Here is a 23,884-nt window from a genome sequence, read left to right on the forward strand (position 1 = left end):
AACTGAGTGACTTCACTTTCACTTTTCAGGGCCCTTGCTTAACAGTCAGGAGGGCTGATTCCCACTTTAACTTCACCACTGAATAGCTTTATTGCAGGCCTTTGACATAAGCAGTTGAGTTAGAGGACCCCAGAGGCCCGGTACAGTTCTTACACCATACGAACTAAATTCCACCTGTGATTTCATAGAATCTTGAAGTAAGCATTCTATTACCCTTCAGTGGGCATTGTTTTCTGCACCTGGTAAAGAAAGACACAGGCTCTTGAGACTGAGTGAAAAGAAAGGCTCAAATCAAAGACATTCTAAACAAAATGAGATTGAAAGGTATTTGGTTATTTTTAATGGGAAATGAGGGATTAATGCATGGATTTTGACTGTGTATAGAAGTTTCTTTCATTGTCCTCCTACAGTATTTTAATAGCCTGAATTCCTTGAGTTTTTCTTTCTGGTACCCCAGATATTTAAGACTGTCTTCCTGTATGTCAGAAAAACAATAACTGTGTGTTCTCTTGAATTTCGCTAAAGTACCACTTAAAAAAGTAAAGTGTAAACTGCCTTTTAGTATTTGCATTGTTTTAAGTCAGTTTTTCATGATTGATTGATGCTTATGCAGTGACCCATTTTTATTTGTTTGTGCTAACAAGAGCATAGCTTTCATTAAATGTACAGTTCAAATCAAAAGATAATTCGTATTATTGAAACTGAGCAAGAAACTCGGGCTCCTGGCCACAGAAGCTTTTCTCTGTCCCCTGTTTCTTGTTTGTAAGGTATAGACTCCAGCTTCCATGACCTTCCCTGAGTCCCAAAGGGAAGATTCAAATAGTTGCTAATCAGAGAAGGGAGGGAATGAAGACACAAAGGAGGCAACCACCTGAGGCCAGATCAAAGAAGCCTGAGAAGCTCATCAGGAGAGGTCAGATTAAAGGAGTGCAGGCCCTGCGCACACCCTGATACTTATTAGCAACTCTGCCCTTGAATCATTGCTATAAAACTCCTCAGGAAAACCTCCCCATTGGGACAGAGTTTTAGAGGCATGAGCCTGCTGTGTCCCCCTTTGCCTGGCAAAGCAATAAATCTGTTCTTTTCTACTTCATCTAAAACACTGTCTCCAACATTCAGTTTGGCACTGGTACACAGAGGCCGAGTTTTCAGCATCCCTCTTAATTTTAAAATAGTATATAGCCCTATTCACATCCATATGCTCTCAGATTAGACTGACCAATTATATATTGGAATACCTGGACCAATTTAAAATACAACTTAAGGGAATTCCTTGAGTCCCGTGGCTGGGACTCCATGCTTTCACTGCCGAGGGCATAGGTTCTATCCCTGGTCGGGGAACGGAACCCCGCAGGCTACATGGTACGTGCAGCCTAGGAGAAAGAAATGAAATAAAATGCAACTTAAAACTCATACAGAGGCAGGTTTACCACTACATTTTAAAGTATTTGCTTTTATTTTTCTATTTTATTTATTATATTTTTACGTTAAATACCTTTAGATTAAAAAGCCCCAGGAAAAAACACATGAAAAAACCTTTCCAAATTTAAGTTTAAAACACCACACTCTTCCCCCAACCCTGTACCCCACCTGATAGCCCCAAATCAAGTTAATCAAGTAGTATAAACCAAAAAGCATGGAGACACTGTCCACCCCATCACCTGATTTTACAGATCTCCACCAGGAGCAGTTTCCCCATGATGGTATTGTCAGTCAAAAGTTATTGTACCCAACACACAGTGAGACCAGACAGACCAAAATGTCAGTTTGGAGCCAAAAGGTTTATTACAGGGCCAAGTGAAAAGAACAAGTACTATTGCTTAAAGAAACCTGACCTCTCTGATGGTTTTTGGGGAAAAGTTTTTGTAGGAAAAATTTGGGCTGAGGGTTTCAGGTGTGTGATCTTCTGATCTGTTGGTGATCAAGTAACAGGATGGTGTTGCAGGAATCTTGTACTCAGCCTGAAGTTACCATCCTCCACCTGAGTGGGGGCCTTAGTTCCAGCAGAAGAACACAAAGGTATTGTTATATATATCCCTTGAAGACCCTGTTGCTGGGAAAGATTAAGGGCAGGAGGAGAAGAGGGTGACAGAAGATGAGATGGTTGGATGGCATCAGCTACTCAATGGACCTCAGTTTGGGCAAACTCCTGGAGATAGTGAAGGACAGAGAAGCCTGGCGTGCTGCAGTTCATGGGGTTGCAAAGAGACATGACTGAGTGACTGAACCACAGCAACAGTCCCTTGATAAGGAACAGAACCCTTCTTTATCAGTGTGCTCTTATTTCTTGACTGCTCCTCCTTTGTGCATTTGCTCTTGCTGGCTCATACAGTAGAGTGTCTGCCTGCAATGCAGGAGACTTGGGTTCAATCCCTGGGTTGGGAAGATCCCCTGGAGAAGGAAATGGCAAACCACTCCAGTATTCTTGCCTGGAAAATCCCATGGACAGAGAAGCCATGTGTCCATGGGGTTGCAGAGTCATACATGACTGAGTGACTTCAGTTTTAATTAATAACTGTTTGAATCTGCCCTTTGGGAATGAGAGAAGGTCTAGGAGGCTGAAGCCTTTTTCCTACACACAAGAAATAGCGAACACAGAAAGCATTTGTACCTGGAGGGGCCCCACAGGCTCCTGCTAGGTTTCGGTAGGAAGCACTGATCTTATCAAAGCTCTATAACTACATCCATCATCTCTCTAGCTCTTGTTCTGTACAGATCCCAGAGGCTGAGGTCCACAGTTAGTCAGACTTAGTTTACTATACCCTGCCACACTCCATTAAAGAATTACTTTTCTCCCCACTTGGCATTGTTTCTTCTTCCTTCTTATACCACTTTCTCACTTTGATCTTCCTCTCATTTTTAAAATGTAATTTGTTATTACTTTTTTAGTTGCCTAAGTCCTAGGCTTTGGTTTCCTCATCTTGTTGCAGGAAGGGGGACCCCTTCCAGGACGTAAAATGGGCTCTTATCTGACACTAAAATGAATTATCTGAGGAGACACATGTACTGACAAAGCAAGAGACTTCATTGGGAAGGAGTGTCCGGGCCAAGAGCAGCAGATGAGGGAACCCAGGAGAACTGCTCTGCCACACGGCTCACAGTCTCGGGTATTATGGTGATGGGCTTAGTTTCCAGGTTGTCTCTGATCAGTCACTGTGACTCAGGTCCTTCCTGGTGGTGCATGCATCACCCAGCCAAGATGGGTTCCAACGACGATTCAGGGAGGTTGGTAGGACTTATGGACTGGTGTCTCCTCTCTCCGTTTGGCCTTCCCTGAATTATTCCAGTTGTCGGCATTTTGTTATTTCTGTGTTCCTTACCAGGACCTCCTGTTGTAAGATAACTCATGCAAGTGGTCACTCTCATGCCTGGCCAGGGCTGGTGGTTTAAGTCAGTGGGCTCCCTAACAATGTATAAATCAGGAACTAGATTTATAGTCAGTACCAATACTCTGTGAATTGATAGTGGTATGTACTTATCAATAAATAAAATTGTCACCATTTTGAAGATAAATATGTCAACAAATTATTTGTTGGAATTGAGGGTGGGGAGAAAACCTTCCTTCTACCCTCTCAGGTTTGGTTTCTTGGGAACTGTGAATTAAACTGACAAAAGTCATATATTTCTTCATTGCTGTTAATATTTTTACGTGATTGGAAACTTCACAGAAAATAAGGGAAAAACCAAAGAAGCATTTGGACCTGGAGACCACTTGGCTTCCCATGGCACAGTGGTCAAGAATCCTCTTGAGAATGCAGCAGACACAAGAGATGCAGGTTTGATCCCTTAGTTGGGAAGATCCCTGGAGTAGGAAATGGCAACCCACCCCAGTATTCTTGCCAGGATAATTTCGTGAGCAGAGGAGCCTGGTAGGCTACAGTCCGTGTGATCACAGAGAGTTGGACACGACTGAGCAATTGAGCATGTACACCCACCCACAGCACAAGAATTTGTGACAAGACAGAAAATGGGACTGGGGCTTCTGGGGAAGTGGACTGTGGGAGGGTGACTAGAAAATGTGTGTGGTAGATACGGGTTGCAGAGGAGACACACTTACTAAAGGAGATTTCCTTTGCAAGAGGGAAATGTATGTCCTGCTTTTGGGCTTCCCAGGTGGCACATTGGAAAAGTTGCCTGCCAATGCAGGAGGTGTGGATTAAACCCCTGAAGATCCCATAGAGGAGGAAATGGCAACCCACTCCAGCATACTTACCAGAAAAATCCTGTGACAGAGGAGTCTGGCATCTACAGTCCATGGGGTCACAAAGAGTCAAACACGGCTGAGCATGCAGGCACATGTCCTTCTTTTCGGCAGATAGGGGGAGGACATGAGCTCCTCCTGTGTCTGCTGTTTCTCAGTTGCCTTCAGCTCTAAATAATCCTTAAATCACATCAGCATAATTGGGGTGGTATATTCTGATCACCTTCAGAAACATAAGAATCTGAAAACCATTCAGAACCTCGTGTCTCTGAAATTCATTAATTCTACTATAGGGAAGGAATCAATAATTGTCCCTCTATCCTTTGAGGTTCTTGGTTGAGACACCACCTATAATAAACACAGACTCATGGGATAAAAACAAATAGGGGTTTGATAACGTGCACACATCCTATATGCATGGGAGATATCCAGGAAAACAGAGCAACTTCCCGACATTGCCCAAGAAACTATCTTTGATAGCTTCTCCAGGTAAAGACAAAAAAATGTTTAGGGGGGGCAGTGATTTATGGGAGGAAAAGCACAGTAAACAGGGACAAGGTTATTATGCAGAGCTTAAGTGCTCACCTTCTCCAATGGTAAGAGTTTCTAGAAATTTAGAATCATCCTTCTCTTCCTGGTACAGAGACAGACTATAAGTGTCTCTTACAAAAGGGTAACTTTTACTTGGTTTTCAGGTCTTTTCCTATGTCTGCTATTTTCTTAAAATTAATAACTCTAAAATAATCATTATGCCAAAGAGGCATTTTTAGGGTGAATATTCTCTTCCCTTTTGCAACTTTATAAAACTGATTGATGACATTGAATAATACGTATTTCAACCTGTAACTAATTAATACTGATATAAACAGTATCTATAACAATGAAGTACTCACAGGTGATTTTTGATTTTCCAATTTTAAGAATATTTAGTATCAAAATATCAAGTTGTATGTATTAAGTACATTTTTGTCCATTATATCTCAGTATGGATTGCAAGGAGATCCAACCAGTTCATCCTAAAGGAGATCAGTCCTGGGTGTTCTTTGGAAGGACTGATGCTGAAGCTGAAACTCCAATACTTTGGCCACCTCATGCAAAGAGTTGACTCATTAGAAAAGACCCTGATGCTGGGAGGGATTAGGGGCAGGAGGAGAAGGGGACAACAGAGGATGAGATGGCTGGATGGCATCACTGACTCGATGAGTTTGAGTGAACTCTGGGAGTTGGTGATGGACAGGGAGGCCTGGCATGCTGTGATTCATGGGGTCGCAAAGAGTCAGACATGACTGAGCGACTGAACTGAACTGAACTGAACTGAGCTGAAGACTGAAAAACGGGCTTCCCTCGTAGCTCAGTCAGTAAAGAATCTGCCTGCAATGCAGGAGACCTGGGTTTGATTCCTCAGTAGGGAAGATCCCCTGGAGCAGGAAATGGCAACCCACTCCAATATGCTTGCCTGGAGAATCCCATGGACAGAGGAGCCTGGCATGGTGTCGCAAGAGTTGAACACAAGTTAGCGACTAAACCACCACCAAGGCTAAAAAACAAAAAGAATATTTGAGTGTTCTGGTTGTAATCTCTGAGGCAAAGACTTTGTCAAAGAGAAAGAAAATTTAATACAGCTATGAATCAGTGGCTCATTTTTTGCGCTAATTATGAGGCAACATCATTTGAGTTGAAATTAGAAATTATTTTCGAAAGTCTGCTGGTTAGAAGTAAATCTGGGATCAAAAATAATCCCTCTCTTAATTTACTATGTGTCCAGAGTTCCCAACTCAGGTCAGTCTTTACTTCCAGGGGACATTTGGCAATGTTTGGAAAATCTGTCACAGCCTTAGGGGAGGGGTGCTACTGGTTTCTAGTGTGTAGAGGCCAGTAATGGTACAAAATATCTTAAAGTGAACAGGACAACTCCATGCAGCAAAAAGTTATCCATCTCAAAATGTTATTAATACCAAGGTTGAGAAACTTTTCTGTATGTGACTGTGACTCAGGATGAGATCTGCAGTTTGATGTGCCTATTCATGTTTAATTCTAGTAGATCTTAAAATAAAATAATGGTTGTTAAAAATGTCACATCTCAGGCGCTTCCCTCGCTGTCCAGTGGTTAAGACACTGTGTTTCCACTGCAGGGGACATGAATTTGATCCCTGGTCGAGGATCTAAGATCCCACATGCTGCAAGGCCAAAAAAATATAAATAAGTAGAATAATTTCTTTTAAAAAAAGAAAGGAAAGAGGCTGTATGAGATTAGATCTTCACAGTGGATTCTTGATTTTGGGATGAGGCAATATAATTACTGTGGTAAAACAAAAAGAGAAGGCATTTAAAAGATCCTACTAACTGGTACTAAGTGTCCCATCTGAGAAGGTTTAAAGACTGGGTAATTATTCTTACATAGATAAGTCTTGTATCCTCAAAGTGGAGTCATGGACTGTTAAGCTAAAGTGGACTTGACCAATCATTTAGTCCAATGCTGTTGCTTTAAAATAAAACAAGAAGCTGCATATCTAAGCTCATGTGGTGTTTTGGTTGCAGAGCCAAAACAAGTCATGATTACAGTCGAGGCACAAGGCACTTCTTCTCCTTGAAGATAGTCATCACATTTGCAGGTTCTTTTCATTGGCTCATATAAGTTGACCCTCACTGGACTCTGCATCAAGGTTTGTTCATTGTGGACTTCAAGAAAACTCCGTGAGGAACTGATTTTGTGAATAAGGGCATTGGCAGTTGCAACCCTATAGCATTTACACAATTGCAGCATGATATTAAAAATGAGGAAGGGGAGAAGTGACAATGGTAGGGTAGGGAATTTCCCTTGAATCCTCAAAATGATAGAACTGGAATTCTACTTACTATCCTCTCTTTCCCAACAATAGTTGGATTTCTACAGTCATTTTTCCTTCAGTTATTTGCCTCTTTCCTTTTTAAAAAAAGTTTCCGTTATTATACCTAATAGATTCAATAGCATTCATCTTTACTCATTGCATTGCTATAGTGAAAGAAGAAAGTGTTAGTCACTCAGTCGTGTCCAACTGTTTGTGACCCCATGGACTGTACCCCTCCAGGTTCTTCTGTCCATGGAATTCTCTAGGCCAGAATACTGGAGTGTGTTGCCATGCCCTTTTCCAGAGAATCTTCCCCACCCAGGGATCGAACCTGGGTCTCCTGCATGGCACGCAGGTTCCTTACCAACTGAGCCACCAGGGAAGCCAAGATATGTTTTTATCTTCTTCTTTTTTTTTTTTTAAAAAGGTTTTTCCAAAATGGTGACGTTAAAGAACAGTTTTCAGAGATCTTAACAATTTAAGTAGCATCATGAAGTGGTAGCTTTACTAAAATGCCATGTCACAACCAGATACATTTTTTTTTTTAAGTGTAAACCAGGCATGTGACATATCTTGAAACTGGGGATTTGAAGAAATATTGTTGGAGAAAGAGATCTATAGAGATCATCATTAGTGGTAGTAATTAGAGTATATCCTGATCTATTTTGAGATTTTCAAAATAATTAGGCTGTTGAGTGTAGAGGTCAGTATAATCATCACCATTTCAATAAGATTAAAATATTAATGTGCTGAAGTAGCATCTCATTTGGTACCAGTGGAAAACAAAATGTTTAACCATTATTGCAAAAAGTACTAAACCTCTGTTACTGCCTGATTAGCTGGTTAATGTGTTTTCCTTTATACTTTTCAATTGCTGTTCTCTAATTTTTTGTTCAAGTTTTTTTTCCTGAAAACATGCTAATTTCATGTGCTTTAGCCCCGCAGAAGAGAATGTTGCTTAGCAACCACCAAAATAACTAATAAGCCTATATCTTGTAAAGCCTTAAAAGACTTGTCTTAAATTTATGTATTTCTTTATTGGGGTGGCTTAGACGGTAAAGAATCTGCCTGCAATGTGGGAGACCCGAGTTCGATCCTTGGGTCAGGAAGATCCCCTGGCAACCTACTCCAATATTCCTGCCTGGGATATTCCATGGTCAGAGGAGCCTGGTGGGCTACAGTCCATGGGGCTGCAAAGAGCCTGACACAACTGCGTGACTAACACTTTATTGATCATTAAAATCAAGAGGAGGTTTGTTTCACTTTGAATTTCTTCCAACTTCTGCTTTTATTGGTTAATTTATAGATGTTGCATGTTTTGTAGCAAAAACAAAAAATACTGGTAGGCTACAGTCCATGGGGTCGCAAAGAGTCAGACACGACTGAGCAACTTCACTTCACTTCACTTCATAGTATATTTAACATGAATGTCTCTTTTCTCCCATCAATCTCTTAACATTGCCCTGTGTTCATCATGTGCTTTAGTTATTCTTTTCTGATAGGATGGCCTATCAGTGATACTGCTGACTAAAGAAATGTTTTCTCATTCATTGGATATAGAATTCTACAATATTGGTTGTTAATGCTAAGAAGCTAATATATTAAGTACATTAAAGTTTTAAGAGAGGGAAATGCTAAAAGATTCATTTGAAGTGGTTGATATTACATATAGTGATTTTATTTTTGGTTGTATGACCCAGAAGCACCTCAAAAGAGTCATCTGAGCTAAGGGCTTAGAGTGGGAGGTGCTGCCACCACATTCAGTCTCCTGTCAAACTCGTCGCTTAGCCTTGGCATGTTCACTTGTCAGAGGTGCAAGTTTCCCACTATGGCATACAGAGCTCTGCCATTGTTATTCAGTTGCTCAGTTGTGTCTGATTCTGTGAGACCTCATAGGCTGCAGCGCACCAGTCAGTGCTCTGATGGTCTCCTGGAGTTTGCTCAAGTCATGTCCATTGAATTAGTGATACTATCCTACCATCTCATCCTTTGCCACCTCCTTCTCCTTTTGCCTTCAGTGTTTCCCAGCGTGAGGGTCTTTTCCAGTGAGTTGGCTCTTGGCATCAGGTAGCCAAAGTGTTGGAGCTTCAGCTTTAGCACCAGTCCTGCTAATGAATATTCAGGGTTGATTTCTGTTAGGATTGACTGGTTTGATCTTCTTGCAGTCCAAGGGACTCTCAAGAGTCTTCTCCTGCACCAGAGTTAGAAAGCATCCTTCCATTTTAGTTCACTGATTCCTAAAACATCAATGTTCACTCAATTTACCTTGATTCATGGACTTAATATTTCAGGTTCCTAGGCAATATTGTTCTTTACCACATCAGACTTTATTTTCACCACCAATTCACTATCAGACACATCCCCAAGTGAGCATGGTTTCTGCTTTGGCCCAGCCTCTTTGTTCTTTCGGGAGCTATTTCTCTGCTCTTCCCTGGTAGCATATTGAACACCTTCTGACTTGGGGGAGTCATCTTCTGATGCCATATCTTTTTTCCTTTCTATACTCTTTATGGGTTTTCAAGGTGAGAATACTCAAGTGGTTTTCCATTCCCTTCTCCAGTGGACCATGTTTTGTTAGAATTCTCTACCATGACCTGTCCATTTTGGGTGGCCCTTCAGAGCATGGCTCATTATTTCATTAAGTTATACAAGGTGATGATTTTGGTTAGCTTTCTGTGATTGTGGGTTTCATTCTGGAGACTGTGGGATTGTAGTTCTTGTTTCTTCTGTCTGTCCTCTAATGGATGAGAATAATAGGCTTATGCAAGTTTTCTGATGCAAGGGACTGGCTGTGGGGAAAACTGGGTCTTGCTCTGGTGGGCAGGCCATGCTCGGTAAACATTTAATCCAGTTTTCTGCTGATGGGTAAGGCTGTGGTCCCTCCCTGTTAGTTGTTTGGCCTAAGGTGGCCCTTTCCTGGCGTCTACAGGCTCTTTGATAGGGCTAAAGGCAACCTCTAAGAGGGCTTAGGCCAACGTGTACTTCCCAAGACTGCCGCTGCCAGTACCCCTGTCCCCTCAGCAGGCCGCTACTGACTCACACCTCTGCAGGAGACCCTCAAACACTCACAGATATGGCTCAGTCTCTTGGGGGGTCACACTGATATAAATGCATATCAAATAAGATGCATATGTGCCAGAGTCAAACAGTTTAGGACAAAAAAATAATCTTTTAAGAAAGGTATGTGTGAGAGGGACTTCCCAGGTGGCACTTGTGGTAAAGAAGCCACCTGCCAGTTGAGGAGACGTAAGAGTTGCAGGTTTGATCCCTGTGTCGGAAAGATCCCCATGTTGGAAGGAAATGGCAACTCACTCCAGTATTCTTACCTGGAGAATCCCAGGGACAGAAGAGCCTGACAGACTACAGTCCATAGGGTCACAAAGAGTTGGACATGACTACAGTGACTTAGCTATGTGTATGAGAGAGAGAGAGAGAGACAAAGAGAAAAATGAAGATAATGTGGAGAAGAATGGTGAGGAGAATAAGAAAATGTTATAGTTGAAGTTTAAAAACTCTTTGAACCTTATTAAGACCAGCTTACTATTCAGTTTTTCCAGAGGAAAAGAAAAAAAAATTTACAAGATCACTAATAGTGACTAAAATAGTTAATAAAAGTAAACACTTATTAATGCTTCAGTTCTGTTTTTCCAAGCACAGGGAATGGGCAATTTCTTTTATCCTTTATAAAGTTTAATGCCAGAACTCTGCTTAACATGAAGTTTATTTAGCCTGCTTTATGAACCAGTTTTCTTGTAAACTCTATTTTAGGCAGCTCTCCTTTATACGTGGGAATAGAAAACTGAAAATTGGATAAACATTTGATAACTGAAATTTATATAAAATGAGACTTGTATTTATTTTAACTCTTAATTTTAACTTATTCCCATAGCCTAGTTATTTGATATAGATGATAAAAAATAACACCCACCAGTTAAAGTCACTAATTAGAGTTTTCCCCTCTTTCCCTGTTTTTGCACTCTTTGAAAGAGAAATACAAGTAGTGAAATGACAAAGAACTAGTTGGCCATTAGCAGAAGCAAAAGACATTACATACAGAAATTAAAGTTGTCCACGAGCCACTAAAAAAGATTTGTATCCAGTTTTACAGTCTGACCATTTATTCAGATTTGCTTGTATAGAAACATAATTTCAGCTAGTTAATTTTTTGTTTCACCATTATCTCAATTTTAGTTAAACGTTGGTCTAAAAATATGTCATAATCTCATATTATATTGCACAATTAAAATTCTCCCTAAATGTATGCTAAGTTTAATATAAAACAACAATTCCATAGCAGTTTTGAATATTTAAAATTTGTATTTAAGAACACACTGAGGATTTTAATACAGGATAATAAAGACAACATAGTAAGGAATGTGGGCTTCCCAGATGGCACATTGGCCAGCGCAGGAGACTCAGGAGAGGCGGACTTGATCCCTGGGTCAGAAAGATCCCCTGGAGTAGGAAATGGCAACCCACTCCAGTATTCTTGCCTAGAAAATTCCATGGACAGAGGAGCCTGGACAGAGAAGAAGTCCAAGGGGTCACAGAGAGTCGGACACAACTGAGCAACTGAGCATGCATGCAATAAGGAATGCATAAGCCAGAAATTCTAGAAATTAATGGCTGCTTATTTTGCCTCTGATTCTTTATGTATCAGGTTAACTAGTAAACTACTTAACCTAGTTAAACTAGGCCTTCCTCACCTAAATATATGAAGCTTTACTTAGATCTCAGTGAACATTTAAAATAAGGAAGGTGTTTTGCAGAATATGTATATCCTTAGGCCTGAAGGTGGTTGTCATATTAGACTCAGTGACTGAAAATGAAACCTTTAGTCAGCTATGCAGGCCCTAATATTCCCTCTTAACTTCCTGCTTAGTGTGAAGAGGAATTAAAGCATAAAGATTTTAGCTATTTTTATGATCTTTATGATTTTAAAGAGAGAGTCTCTATGATGACACTTGCTAACACTTCTTAAGCCTGCAATGATCACTTTTTGGAAAAAATTTTAGATGAAATATAAAAAGTAAATTCTTATCAAAATGAATAAAATTAGAATGCTTTGGACATTGCCACTGCTGCTAGTTATGACTACTGTTAAAAAATTCTCAATACCTTTTTATTATTTTACTACCAGCCAATTAAGCAAGTCACTGTTGCTCTTAACACAAAGAAAAAGCTAATTTTTTAATGTTGTAAAAGCCACCATTGACAGTTCAAAGAATGCTGTCTCAGTTCACATGGTATTTTTTGTTGTAGCAGACTCTTAGTATGTACACTGCAGTTGTCAATAGTTTGCCTCCAGTCTTTTATTTTTCTTTAATTTGCAAATGCCTAGTAATAAATATTATTAGATGCAATGAGTTTTAGTTCATATTTCAATATATAGTGATATAATATTAAAAGCAAAATATTTAAAACATTTAATATAATATTTAAAACAAAAGAGAAGAGAAATACAGAATCTCACTTTAGAAATCTTAAAGTTTCTATTTCAGGATCTCCAAGTTGAACTGTTTTTCTTCTCTGTTAAATTCATGTTATGAAGAACTTGTTGTAGGTGAAGAAAAAACAAAAAGCAAGAAAAAAACCCTACAGCCAGAGCCTTTGTAATCATGTATATCAGTTTTAATCATGGTTCTGATTTACTGCTGGTAAGACCTCAAGTAAACTCTTAAGGCAGTGGTTTCCCCTTCTGTGAATTGGGGATAATAAAACCAGTTGAATAGTATTGCCGTTAAAACTAAAAGAAATACAAAATACTTAAAGCACCACCCCCACCCCTGGCACAACAACTGTTAAATGTGTGTTATTTTTCCTCTCCTTCCACCTTCACCCCTAATCAAATTCAGTTGATATCTTTGAACCGAAGTAGATTACAGGTTTATTGGTCAGTTCTAAGCTTCTGGATAAGCTGTTACTCTAAACTATTGCATAGGATATTTCTTTTGACTCTAAGATACAAATGAATGCTGGAAAATCTTATTATAATACAATTTTGAAGAAGGATTATGTATTTGCACGTGATAGCCCATTGTAACTGTTTTCTTGATCAGGTTTTAACAGATGGATGTCGTTATACAACAAATGCTCTCTTTGTTCCCTGTTCTTGTCACAATTGCTTGATTTAATAAAAGGTAATTGATTAGGCTCTGTTTGCACTGTAGTCAGGAAACTGGAGAGGGAAGCTAACTGTAAGAGATCCCCTCCCACCCCATTATCAATCTTTTACCGCCACTAACCTGCTTCAATTATTTCTGACAGAAGGATTGTGTAAATTACCAAATCACTCCCAAACAAAGCAACATCTAGAAAGATTAATTGTGTTGGGAAAACAGGTACAGGATTGAAGTTGTGTGACACTTTTTATTTCTCCCTCCTGACTTTTTTATTAATTGGACAAAAAAAAATAGAAATGGAGGTACTGACTGCCTTCATACACTGAGAACAGCCCCCACCTCATTTCTAAAGGTTATATTCCCTCTTCTTCTCCGTTTTTGACAGATGATCTTACCCATCCAGCCTTTTCTCTTTTTTCTTTTTTGGCCACATGGCGTGACTTGCAGAATTTCAATTCCCTGACTAGAGATTAAACCCAGGCCATAGCAGAGAAAGTGCTGAATCCTGACCACTAGACCACAAGGGAACTCCCCATCATTTTTACTAATGTTGATAATAATAGCAACTATCACTAATCAGATACTTTGTGGAGCCTGGTGGCTTAGTAAGGACTTTTATATGCATTATCTTATTCCTCATAACATCGGTACTATTACCATTTTCTCATTTTATGGATGAGACGAGCAATAGTGAGACAGCCTGTGAAACTTGCTCATGGTCAGAAAGCTAGTATGTGGCAAAGTATTGTATCAAACCAGGGTATTTTGAACCCTGGAGTCCATGTGTCAGCCGTTATACTGTGCTTCCTCTAATGACCTAATGACAAAAAAAAAAAAAGTGGGGGCTGGAAAGGCAGAAGCCCTGCAGTCTGCACGGCCTGCCCTTGGCCTGCATACCTTGTATTCCGAACTTCTTGACCTGAGATTAGAAACCTGCCACAGGCTGATTCAACACTGCCTTTGAAACCTTACTTCCTACTGTATCTAAATATCAGTTCACCACTCCGACCAGGTTAATTTTATTTTTTCTCTTAAAAAAATTACTTTGCTTATAAAAACTAATCCATTTTTTGCCCCATGAAGACGTTCCTGTCTGCAGAAGGACTTAATTCTATTACAGTCCTACTGTTACTTGACAAATACAGTGCATCGTGTTGTGTAACCTGAAGCGTGTGAGTGTGAAGGAGATCCCAGCATGGGAGGAGCAACGGTGTCTGGCTCAGGGCTGATCCTCCCTGCATGTTTGCTTACTTCCCCTATCTTACTTTAGTTATGAAGGGCACGACACGCACTTTGCAGCCAAACAGGCTGGTTTTGGAATCCTGTCAATTCCATTTCTGACTGTTGAGAACAGAGTCAAATCCCTAAACTTCTCCACACTTTAGTTACTTCATCTGTAAAGCAAAGATATTTGTAGTACCTAGTTCGTTGACTTATGTGAAGATTAAATGAGAGTCTGTGTCTAGGGCAGAGTGAGTACTTATTAAACACGAGCTATTATAGAAAAATTTTAGTGTAAGTTGTTGTTCAGTCGCTCAGTCATGTCTGACTCTGCAACCCCATGGACTGCAGCACACCAGGCTTCCCTGTCCTCCACTATCTCCCGCAGCTTGCCCAAACTCATGTGCATTGGTTCAGTGATGCCATCTAATCATCTCGTTCTCTGTCATCCCCTTCTCCTCCAGTCATTATTATAACTAGTTATATTTTACTATATTACAAATCTATAAGCCCATCTCGTACATGTTGTGCGCATTCTGTAAATGCTGCTGTTTTTATTTTTATTGATATAATTCACATACCATGAAATTCTTCCTGTTTTAACTGCAGAATTTTAGCCAAGTCCATGGCTTCACGCTCCAGTGTATGACCTACTACAGGGATCTGAGGGCTCATTTGGAAGGGAGTTATCCAGGTTGGGTCACCAGCCCTACAGGAAGAACTTGAGACAAATGAACACTTGAATGAAAAGGAGCTTACAGTTCATTGTTCCCTCAACCTACCCTCTGACCTTGTGAAAAAAAGGAATCTGAAACATACTCCATGTGGAATGGTTTGATTTAGTGGCCATTAAAACTTTTAGAAAGTTACTCAAATGCTTTAGAAATTAAGGTGAAGGTATTTGTAATTAAAATTCAGTTGTATATTCTGCTCAAAATGAGACAAGATGCAGCATTACTTGTATTCCTGGATTGTGGTTGAAACCATCCTCACTGAGGGTGATATTAATAGCAAATAGCAGTGAATGCTTTCAGTTCAGTTCAGTCGCTCAGTCGTGCCCGACTCTTTGCAACCCCATGGACTGCAGGACGCCAGGCTTCCCTGTCCCATCACCAACTCCTGGAACTTACTCAAACTCATGTCCATCAAGTTGGTGATGCCATCCAACTATCTCATCCTCTATCGTCCCCTTCTCCCCCTGCCTTCAGTCTTTCCCAGCATCAGGGTCTTTTCCAATGAGTCAGTTCTTCGCATCAGGTGGCCAAAGCATTGGAGTTTCAGCTTTAGTATCAGTCCTTCCAATGAATATTAGGAACTGATTTCCTTTAGGATTGACTGGTTTGATCTCCTAGCAGTCCAAGGGACTCTCAAGAGTCTTCTCCGACACCACAGTTCAAAAGCATCAATTCTTCGGCTCTCAGCTTTCTTTATAGTCCAAGTCTCACATCCGTACATGACTACTGGAAAAACCATAGCTTTGACTATATGGACCTTTGTTGGCAAAGAAATGTCTCTGCTTTTTAATATGCTGTCTAGGTTGGTCATAGCTTTTCTTCCAAGGAGCAAGTGTCTTTTAATTTCATGGCTGCAGTCACCATCTGCAGTGATTTTGGAGCCCCAAAGAATAAAAATCTGCCACTGTTTCCACTGTATCCCCATCTATTTGCCATGAAGTGATGGGACTGGATGCCATGATCTTCGTTTTCTGAATGCTGAGTTTTAAGCCAATTTTTTCACTCTCCTCTTTCATCAAGAGGCTCTTTAGTTCCTCTTCACTTTCTGCCATAAGTGTAGTGTCACCTGCATATCTGAGGTTATTGATACTTCTCCTGGCAATCTTGATTCCAGCCCAGCATTTCTCATGATGAACTCTACATATAAGTTAAATAAGCAGAATGACAATATACAGCCTTGACGTACTTCTTTCCAGATTTGGAACCAGTCCGTTGTTCCATGTCCGATTCTAACTGTTGCTTCTTGACCTGTGTACAGATTTCTCAGGAGGCAGGTCAGGTAGTCTGGTATTCCCATCTCTTTAAGAATTTTCCATAGTTTGTTGTGATCTGCACAGTCAAAGGGTTTGGCGTAGTCAATAAATCAGAAGTAGATGTTTTTCTGGAATTCTTTTGCTTTTTTGATGATCCAGAGGATGTTGGCAATTTGACCTCTGGTTCCTCTGCCTTTTCTCAATCCAGCTTGAACATCTGGAAGTTCATGGTTCACATACTGTTGAAGCCTGGCTTGGAGAATTTTGAGCATTACTTTGCTAGTCTGCTACTTTTCTACAATTACCACACAGTTGCAGTCATGTCACACAGTAGCAAAATAAAGGTCAAAATCTCCAAGCCAGGCTTCAACAGTGAATGCTCAGGAGCACCTGAAATGCTTATTTTTGGTTAGATAAAATTTAAGTGAATATGTTAAGAAAATTCACGTGAATAAATTTTAAAGATCTCACTGGCTTTATTCAACAGTTCACGCATGGGAAGCAGCCAGTCTAGCAGACAGAATGGCGCTTTGAGAAGCTGTACTTTTATGGGCAGAACGGAGCAGAACCAAGGAAGTCACACTAGACAAAAAAGTGGAATGGTTACTGCAAGATCACTTTCCCTTAGGGGAAATTCACCTGCTCTGTCAGGCAGGTTACCTCACTAGTGCTGATCAGGTGCTTCCTGGTTTAAGATTTCATTTCTGGGAGAGTAGAAACTGTAGCAGTCTTTAGTGACATGAGGCTTTAGCATAAGGGACTCCACGCTGGACCTGTTGTCTTGTTTTTAATAGTTAGCTGTGGGTTTTAGAGTTACAAATGTGGTAGAAAGCTGACTTGTTAAAGCTTGCAGCTGCTCTTTCGTAGTCTGGAATGTACCTCACCATCATTCTTTGCAGTGAGATGCAAATGAAGAAGTAAGATACCCAGTATAACAGTTAAGCAAGTATTTGTGTCCCACTGGTTTTTGTTTTCTTAGTTTAACTCTAGGGATTTTTTTAAAAAAATAATCTGTGTTTTCTGAGGTTTTGAATTTGCCTAGTAATTGCTGGCAAAGATAATGAAGATAATGAGCTGAACGGTTGGAATTTGACACAAGAATAATGGTTTTCTTTATTTACATTTGCATGATTTTGAAAAGAACCAAGATTTCTTTTATTTATCTTCTACTTCTTGTTCTTTTCCCTTTGTAAAACTCAGTATGTTACTGGACTATTCTGAAATCCAAAATCTTCTGAAAAGTTTTCTTCTATTGATACTTCTATGGTTTCTCTCATTTTATCTCTTGTTCCTCCACTGAGAGCACTAGGGTTTTAGTAATGTGCACTCCTGCATGTAAAGAGAAACCTCCTTGGAATATTGCTTTTCTGTGATTAAGAAAGGGTAGAATTTTGTCTTTCTTAAGAGTTCTTTACCTCTGTGTCAATACCATGAACGTTTTGCGACAGTCCGGTAAAACTGAGTCGTGTATACTCCATGAATATTTATATTGAATTGTCTCTATTATATTATTAATTGAATCTATAAAGATGTTACTGAATGATTAGACGAACCCTTGGGGAAGGAAAAACCGTCTCTACCAGGCTTTGTCAGTACGTGGTGGGGGCACAGACCTTTCTGTCCTCTAGGCCATATTTTTGTCCTGGTGGTTTTGTCTTCTATCTCATCCTGATTTTATGGCTGTTGTGATGACAATGTTCAACAGGTAGAACCTGAGGCATGGGAGAAATGGTCTTTAAAGCCACTCTTGTGAGGTGAGATAATTTTTTAATGATGTGTGTTCATTTTTTAAATGTATTCACTGTTTTGATGGTGGATAACAAAATACTGCTCCCATAATTAAACTACTTTGCTGCATTTGGGGAGAACACAGAAATACTAAGTGTTCACATCTTATTCAGGCTTCTCTTAATTTTTGGTTTGGCTTTTACTAAATTTGACTCTTGAGAATAGATGTTCTCTGAAGGCCAGGAATGGATTATTAGACTCACACTCATTTAGTATGACCCAGTTATATTTTTGTTAAATAGGAATAATCCCAGAAAAATGGCTTTTGGAACAAAATCAGCTAACAGAGTAAAATCTGTAAAAAATTTTAAAACAGCATTCAAAAATCATTGGAGATATTTATTAATATTTGTTAATTTTTTTGTCTTAATGAGATCTAGAAGCCTTCTGAAAATTATTTTGTAGCCAGTTTCGCTTCTGAATAGAAAGACTGTAAAGAGTAACTAATAAAAAGTGAAGCAACTGTCACCAATCTTTTAAAAGCAAAAGAGTTGATATTAGAAAATCCAATTTAGGGTACAAAGTAGAAGGCATTTGTTGGGACACATTATAGCAACCGTGGGGGGTACTTTCCTAACATTTGGGATTAATGTTACCCTTTGTGTTTCATTCTGATAGAGATTAAAAAGGTATTCTCACCTTCAAATCCTCCAATAAGCCTATTTACTGGAGCGGAAACGGACACACTGCTTTTGACTGAGCACACAGGAAAACCTCTCATCTATTCCGTCCCTCTCGATTTACATGACCACGAGGAAACTGAAACCTTGGGAGGTTAAGTGACTTGCCCTGGGACAGACAGCTAGCTCGTTCCTGCTGGAACTGGAGCCCCTCTATTGGTTACCACAAATGCTTTATTTTCTGCTGCCCATTTAATACACAATCCTCTCCTGGTAAATTTTAGCAGCAACTGGTGCTGTCGGCAGTACACTCCTTGATCGCAGGTAATCCCCCCCCCCCCCCCCCCCCACCCCGCCAATACCTTTCTTTCAGTGGAGCTGAGTGGTGTGAAGGCAGTGACTGCAGACTCAGGTGGGAACCATCCGGGGAGATCGGTGGGTCTCAATTCACTGGGGAAAAGTCAAACGAGCCAGAAAGATGTCTTGCAAGGCAGTGAAGTACTGTATGTAAACATGACTGTGTACAGTGACTCCTGAAGTCTGGAAGCAGGGTAATAGCTGTTTATTTCTGAGACTGCAGAAAAGAATCTTTAGGAAAAGAAAGAAAGGTAGTATAAAAACAGTTTTTTTAAAAAATAGATCATTGGTTTGCTAAAAATTTTTTTTTAATTGAAAGATAATTGCTTTACAGAATTTTGGTTTCTGGCAAACATCAACATGAATCACCATAGAAGTATGCTTTTTTTGGGGGGGGGACCACAGATATACATTTAACTGTATGAAAAAAGGACATTTAAATTTTTGTTTCCCAGACTATAAAATCTGGAGGAATATTTAAGGGTGACAGAAAATGAAGGATACGTACAAAACTTTGGGAGCCCTTGCTCTAGAAAGCGTATGCAGTGTGGCTGTTAGAGAAGACCTCTTGGATTGAGGCACAAACTGTTACGGGCAATTCTAAGACACTCTGGCCAATTAGAACAGTCTTTTGAAGCTAATAAATCAGGAGCTTTGTAAAAATACCTAGTTGTTTACCTAACAACCCACGTGGAGCTCTAAAAGGACTTAATTATTTGAAGTGGTTAGCTTTTTTGTCGTTTTAAAACCGTCTTTACAGCCTTTGATTATGTTTCTAAAAGTGTTTTGCACTCCTATAGCCCCAATGCCTTAACAGTTTTCTGACTTTATAACACAGTACCTAAAACTATTTACTACTGTTTTCCCTGGTCCTTTCTTTCTTTCTTTTTTTTTTTTCTTGGTTATGAGTGTTCTTAACCAAGATTACCTATTGTTAAACCGAATGTGTTCTCCCAGGCTGCACAGGCAACTGCTCAAATGCAGTCATAATTCTTGTTTGCCCCTGGGCGGTTGCCAGCAGGGAATAAGGCATTATGGGAAGTGGTTTCTTTACCTTCCACAACAGGTGTCTTTGTCAGTGCACCTGATTCAGATACCAGTGTGGAAGCCCTGAGTCACTGGAGCCAAGGGAAATATGAAAGCCACAGGAACTGCTTTCACAGCTAGAAAGTGGTCCTGCAAGATAAATCGGAAGCCTTCTGGTGCTAGTGAGTGCACGAAGGGAGTCACAGTATCTTTCTGAAAAGATAAAAAGGAATTAAAAAGGTATGAGCTGCCTGACGCTTTAGTGTACCTCGTCTCCTGATGATCATTTAATCTTTACCTAGTTAGTCAGTGTTTAGTGCGGGAAGAATTTTTAAGAAAAATAATGCTTTAAAAGGCACAACTGCCTTGTAGGGGAAAAAAAAGTGAAGTGAAAATGCTTTACCAAGCTCCAGCATGGGTCAACACAGTTTGAAGCTGTTTTAATCTTGAGGATTTATTTAAAGTATTGCATTTTCTGTTTAAATAAGCCTATTAGTCTTGCTTCTGTTTGCTGGCAGTAAGGTATTTTCCCCCTTCTGTGTATGTGAGCGTGTGTGTGTGCGTGTGTTTGTAATCCAGAATGCTATGGTAGTTGCAAAACTCTTCTAATCACATTTAAATAGGACAGGGTACTATTTAAGTAATCATGTTCATCTAGGTGGAAATACTTTGGAAAGACAAAGAAAAATAGGCACTAGAAATTTCATTCCAAGTCTTGTTTTCTGAAAAACAAGCAAACTAAATAACATAATACTGCTATGGATAATTAGGACTAAACATTGTATTTGATTAAAGATAAACATTCCCAGTTGATTTCTAATTCTGACAAATATTTCTCATAGTATTGCACTGTCATACTCTAGAAAAAGCAGAGGAGATAATAGCTTAATTAGAAATACTGGCAAAACAACTTCGGGAGGAGCTTTATCTGCCCTCCTCCCTTTTTATTTGCTTAATACTTTCCCCATGGAATTAGCCTACATTATATTTCCTGGTGATTTAGGCAACCTTGTAATGATAATTTGGACAGTTTTCACATTTTATCATCAGGGCACGTTGAGGTTCATTTACTGTCTTCAGCTGTACTTAAAAAGATGCTTCTCATGGCTAAGGCACCAATAGTTCATTACTATCTGCTGATTTGTGTAATGAAAAGAAATCTCTAAGCTTAAAAATAGACAAAGAGAACTTTTATCATGGGAGAATAATAATTAGTTTGGAAATGACAACCTTGTGTTGTTTTCAGAATAACAGTGGAAAACTAAATTCTCTCAAAATCAAGAATTCTGTTTAAAATATTTGTTGTTTTTTTAGTGGGAGAAGAGGAAATGGTTATTAACTGATATTGCAGTCTGTTTCATTTTTGTATTTTGGTACTTTTTGTTTTTAACAGAAATACTCAGAGGGGAAAAGGAACCTTTTTTTTTTCTTTCACACTTCTTGAGATAATTAATTACACCAAGAATTTGATAAATTCTGAAAAATTAAATGTTGCCATCTATTTATTTTCTGTGAACATGAAAAAAATAAGCAGTAAGAAAATCTACATCTTCTCCAAGAAGACACATCTTGATATAAGTAATACTGAAGTAAGAAGATAAACTTAAAAAAATTCTGGTTATCAAGAACATAACATCAATTTTTGTGGTTTTTGGTTTCCTTTTTATTTTTTCTTCCATTTTTGCTCTAGAATATTTCCATTTAGGAGACTTTTTTGAAGTTTTAAGAAGATTTCCAAAAACTAACTTTTCTAGCTGCTCTGTTAAGAATGCAGAAGGTGTTTATAGTATATACTTCCTCCGTAGATAAGAGACCTCCCTCAGTTTTCTAGTGGAGGTGAATTGCTAGACAAGCCTATGATAGTACCTGCTTTTTTTTTTTTTTTTCCCCTCCTCTGGACTTTTGACACTCCACCCCCTCAAACTCAGGTGGGTGTGTGCATTGGCACCAAGCTGCAATAGGATTTTCCCCTGGATAGTCTGGTCTGGAGCTGGGATAGCAGCTGCTGCTGTGGAAAGACCAGCTGGCAAGATGATGGAAGAAATCTCCATTATGGTAGCCTATGACGCCCATGTTTTCAGCCAGCTGCACGACGAAGACTTCCTCACTAGTCTGGTGGCCATCAGCAAGCCCAGGTCTATGGTAGGTGGGGCCTTGCACATTCTTCTGGGGCTGTTATTTCTTTTCTAATATGATAGTTGTACTCGTGTAGTAGTTGAGACATAACTTCCTAGGAATTAAAATAGAAGCATTGCTGTTGGCATTGTTACAGCTGCAACAAGGTCTGTAGGTTTTCACGGTTTTATTTATAAAACTAAACACTATTATACCTTTGTAGTATATTTAAAGTGTCCCAGGAGTAAAACTTAGGTTAATGCTTTCTTATGTAATGAGGTTGAAAGAAGTTTTGTATTCCCAAACATAATATTCTCCCATGTGTTTGCCTTGTATGTACATATATGGTTATTAGGTGAGGGCTACCTACATTTACACATATATAATTCAGTATTTCTGAAGTGGAGCATTTTTACCAATGGGCCATAACAGAGACATTAAGAATGTCTAAAAATCGAATAACTTTCAGAGTCTTTACATTATTACTAGGAACTATTATAAGTATAATTTTAATTGGGATTTAAATTTATAATTTTTTTAAACCATTCTCCAAGAGTCTTAGTTTACATGTCCTGGCATAATAGAAAAACAAAGTCCTTGCAAATGTTTGTTGTGTCTTCTCTGTAGATGTCATCCTTATATCGGTCATTGATCCATATCTTTTAAACATACTTTCCTGACTGTTGTCATAGTGACCTCTTCTATTCAGTAGTACCCATCATAAGCAACAGAATGAGCAAGTATAATAACAATTATCTTACTAGTTGTTTTTGTTTAGTCACTAAGTTGTGTCTGACTCTTGTGACCCCATGGACTATAGCCCACCAGGCTTCTCTGTCCATAGGATTTCCCAGGCAGAAATACTGGAGTGGGTTGCCACTTCCTCCTCCAGGGGGTCTCCCAACCCAGGGATTGAACCCAGGTCTCCTGTGTCTCCTGATTTGCAGGTAGATTCTTTTATCATTGAACCACCATCTTTCTAGTATGAAACTATAATTCTCTATTCTAAGACATAGGAATCTTAACACAATCTGGCAATTTCTTCAAAGAATATATTGTAATAAGAATAAAAAAAAGGTGGAGGGGGAACTCATAGGTTAATTTTCAAAAGCTTAAGGGGAATATCAGCTTGATGCAGTATACTGACTTTGTTTCAGTGTACTGATGACACCATAAAAAAATCTGTAAGGTAATCAGGGAAAATTTGACCACTAATTAGATTCTGAAGGCGATCAGCCCTGGGTGTTCTTTGGAAGGAATGATGCCAAAGCTGCAACTCCAATACTTTGGCCACCTCATGCGAAGAGTTGACTCATTGGAAAAGACTCTGATGCTGGGAGGGATTGGGGGCAGGAGGAAAAGGGGACAACAGAGGATGAGATGGCTGGATGGCATCACCAACTCGAAGAACATGAGTTTGAGTGAACTCCGGGAGTTGGTGATGGATAGGGAGGCCTGGCGTGCTGCAATTCATGGAGTTGCAAAGAGTCGGACACGACTGAGCGACTGAACTGAACTGAATTAGATAGCAATATTGAGGAATACTCAATTTTTGTGTGTGCAGTAATATTTTGATTGTGTTTAAAATGATTTAGAGGGATGTATGGAGATAGTTAATG

At 39.4% G+C, this 23,884-nt stretch overlaps 1 protein-coding gene across 5 annotated transcripts in view; it reads left to right on the forward strand.

Moving 5' to 3' along the window:
* RABGAP1L (RAB GTPase activating protein 1 like) overlaps positions 1–23,884 on the forward strand; it is a 719,827-nt gene that overhangs the window by 604,364 nt on the left and 91,579 nt on the right. Inside the window, exon 1 of one of the 5 annotated variants that reach the window (XM_018060622.1) lies at positions 21,553–22,292. The exons of 3 other annotated variants lie outside the window; for them this stretch is intronic. In XM_018060622.1, the coding sequence (XP_017916111.1) occupies positions 22,182–22,292 (111 nt within the window). In that variant the 5' untranslated portion in view covers positions 21,553–22,181. Of the gene's footprint in view, positions 1–21,552; positions 22,293–23,884 lie in introns of those variants that run through there. One more of the 5 variants, XM_018060620.1, reaches the window with a different exon arrangement.

The sequence above is a fragment of the Capra hircus genome, chromosome 16 (assembly GCF_001704415.2).
Source record: "Capra hircus breed San Clemente chromosome 16, ASM170441v1, whole genome shotgun sequence".
Lineage (NCBI taxonomy): Eukaryota > Metazoa > Chordata > Mammalia > Artiodactyla > Bovidae > Capra > Capra hircus.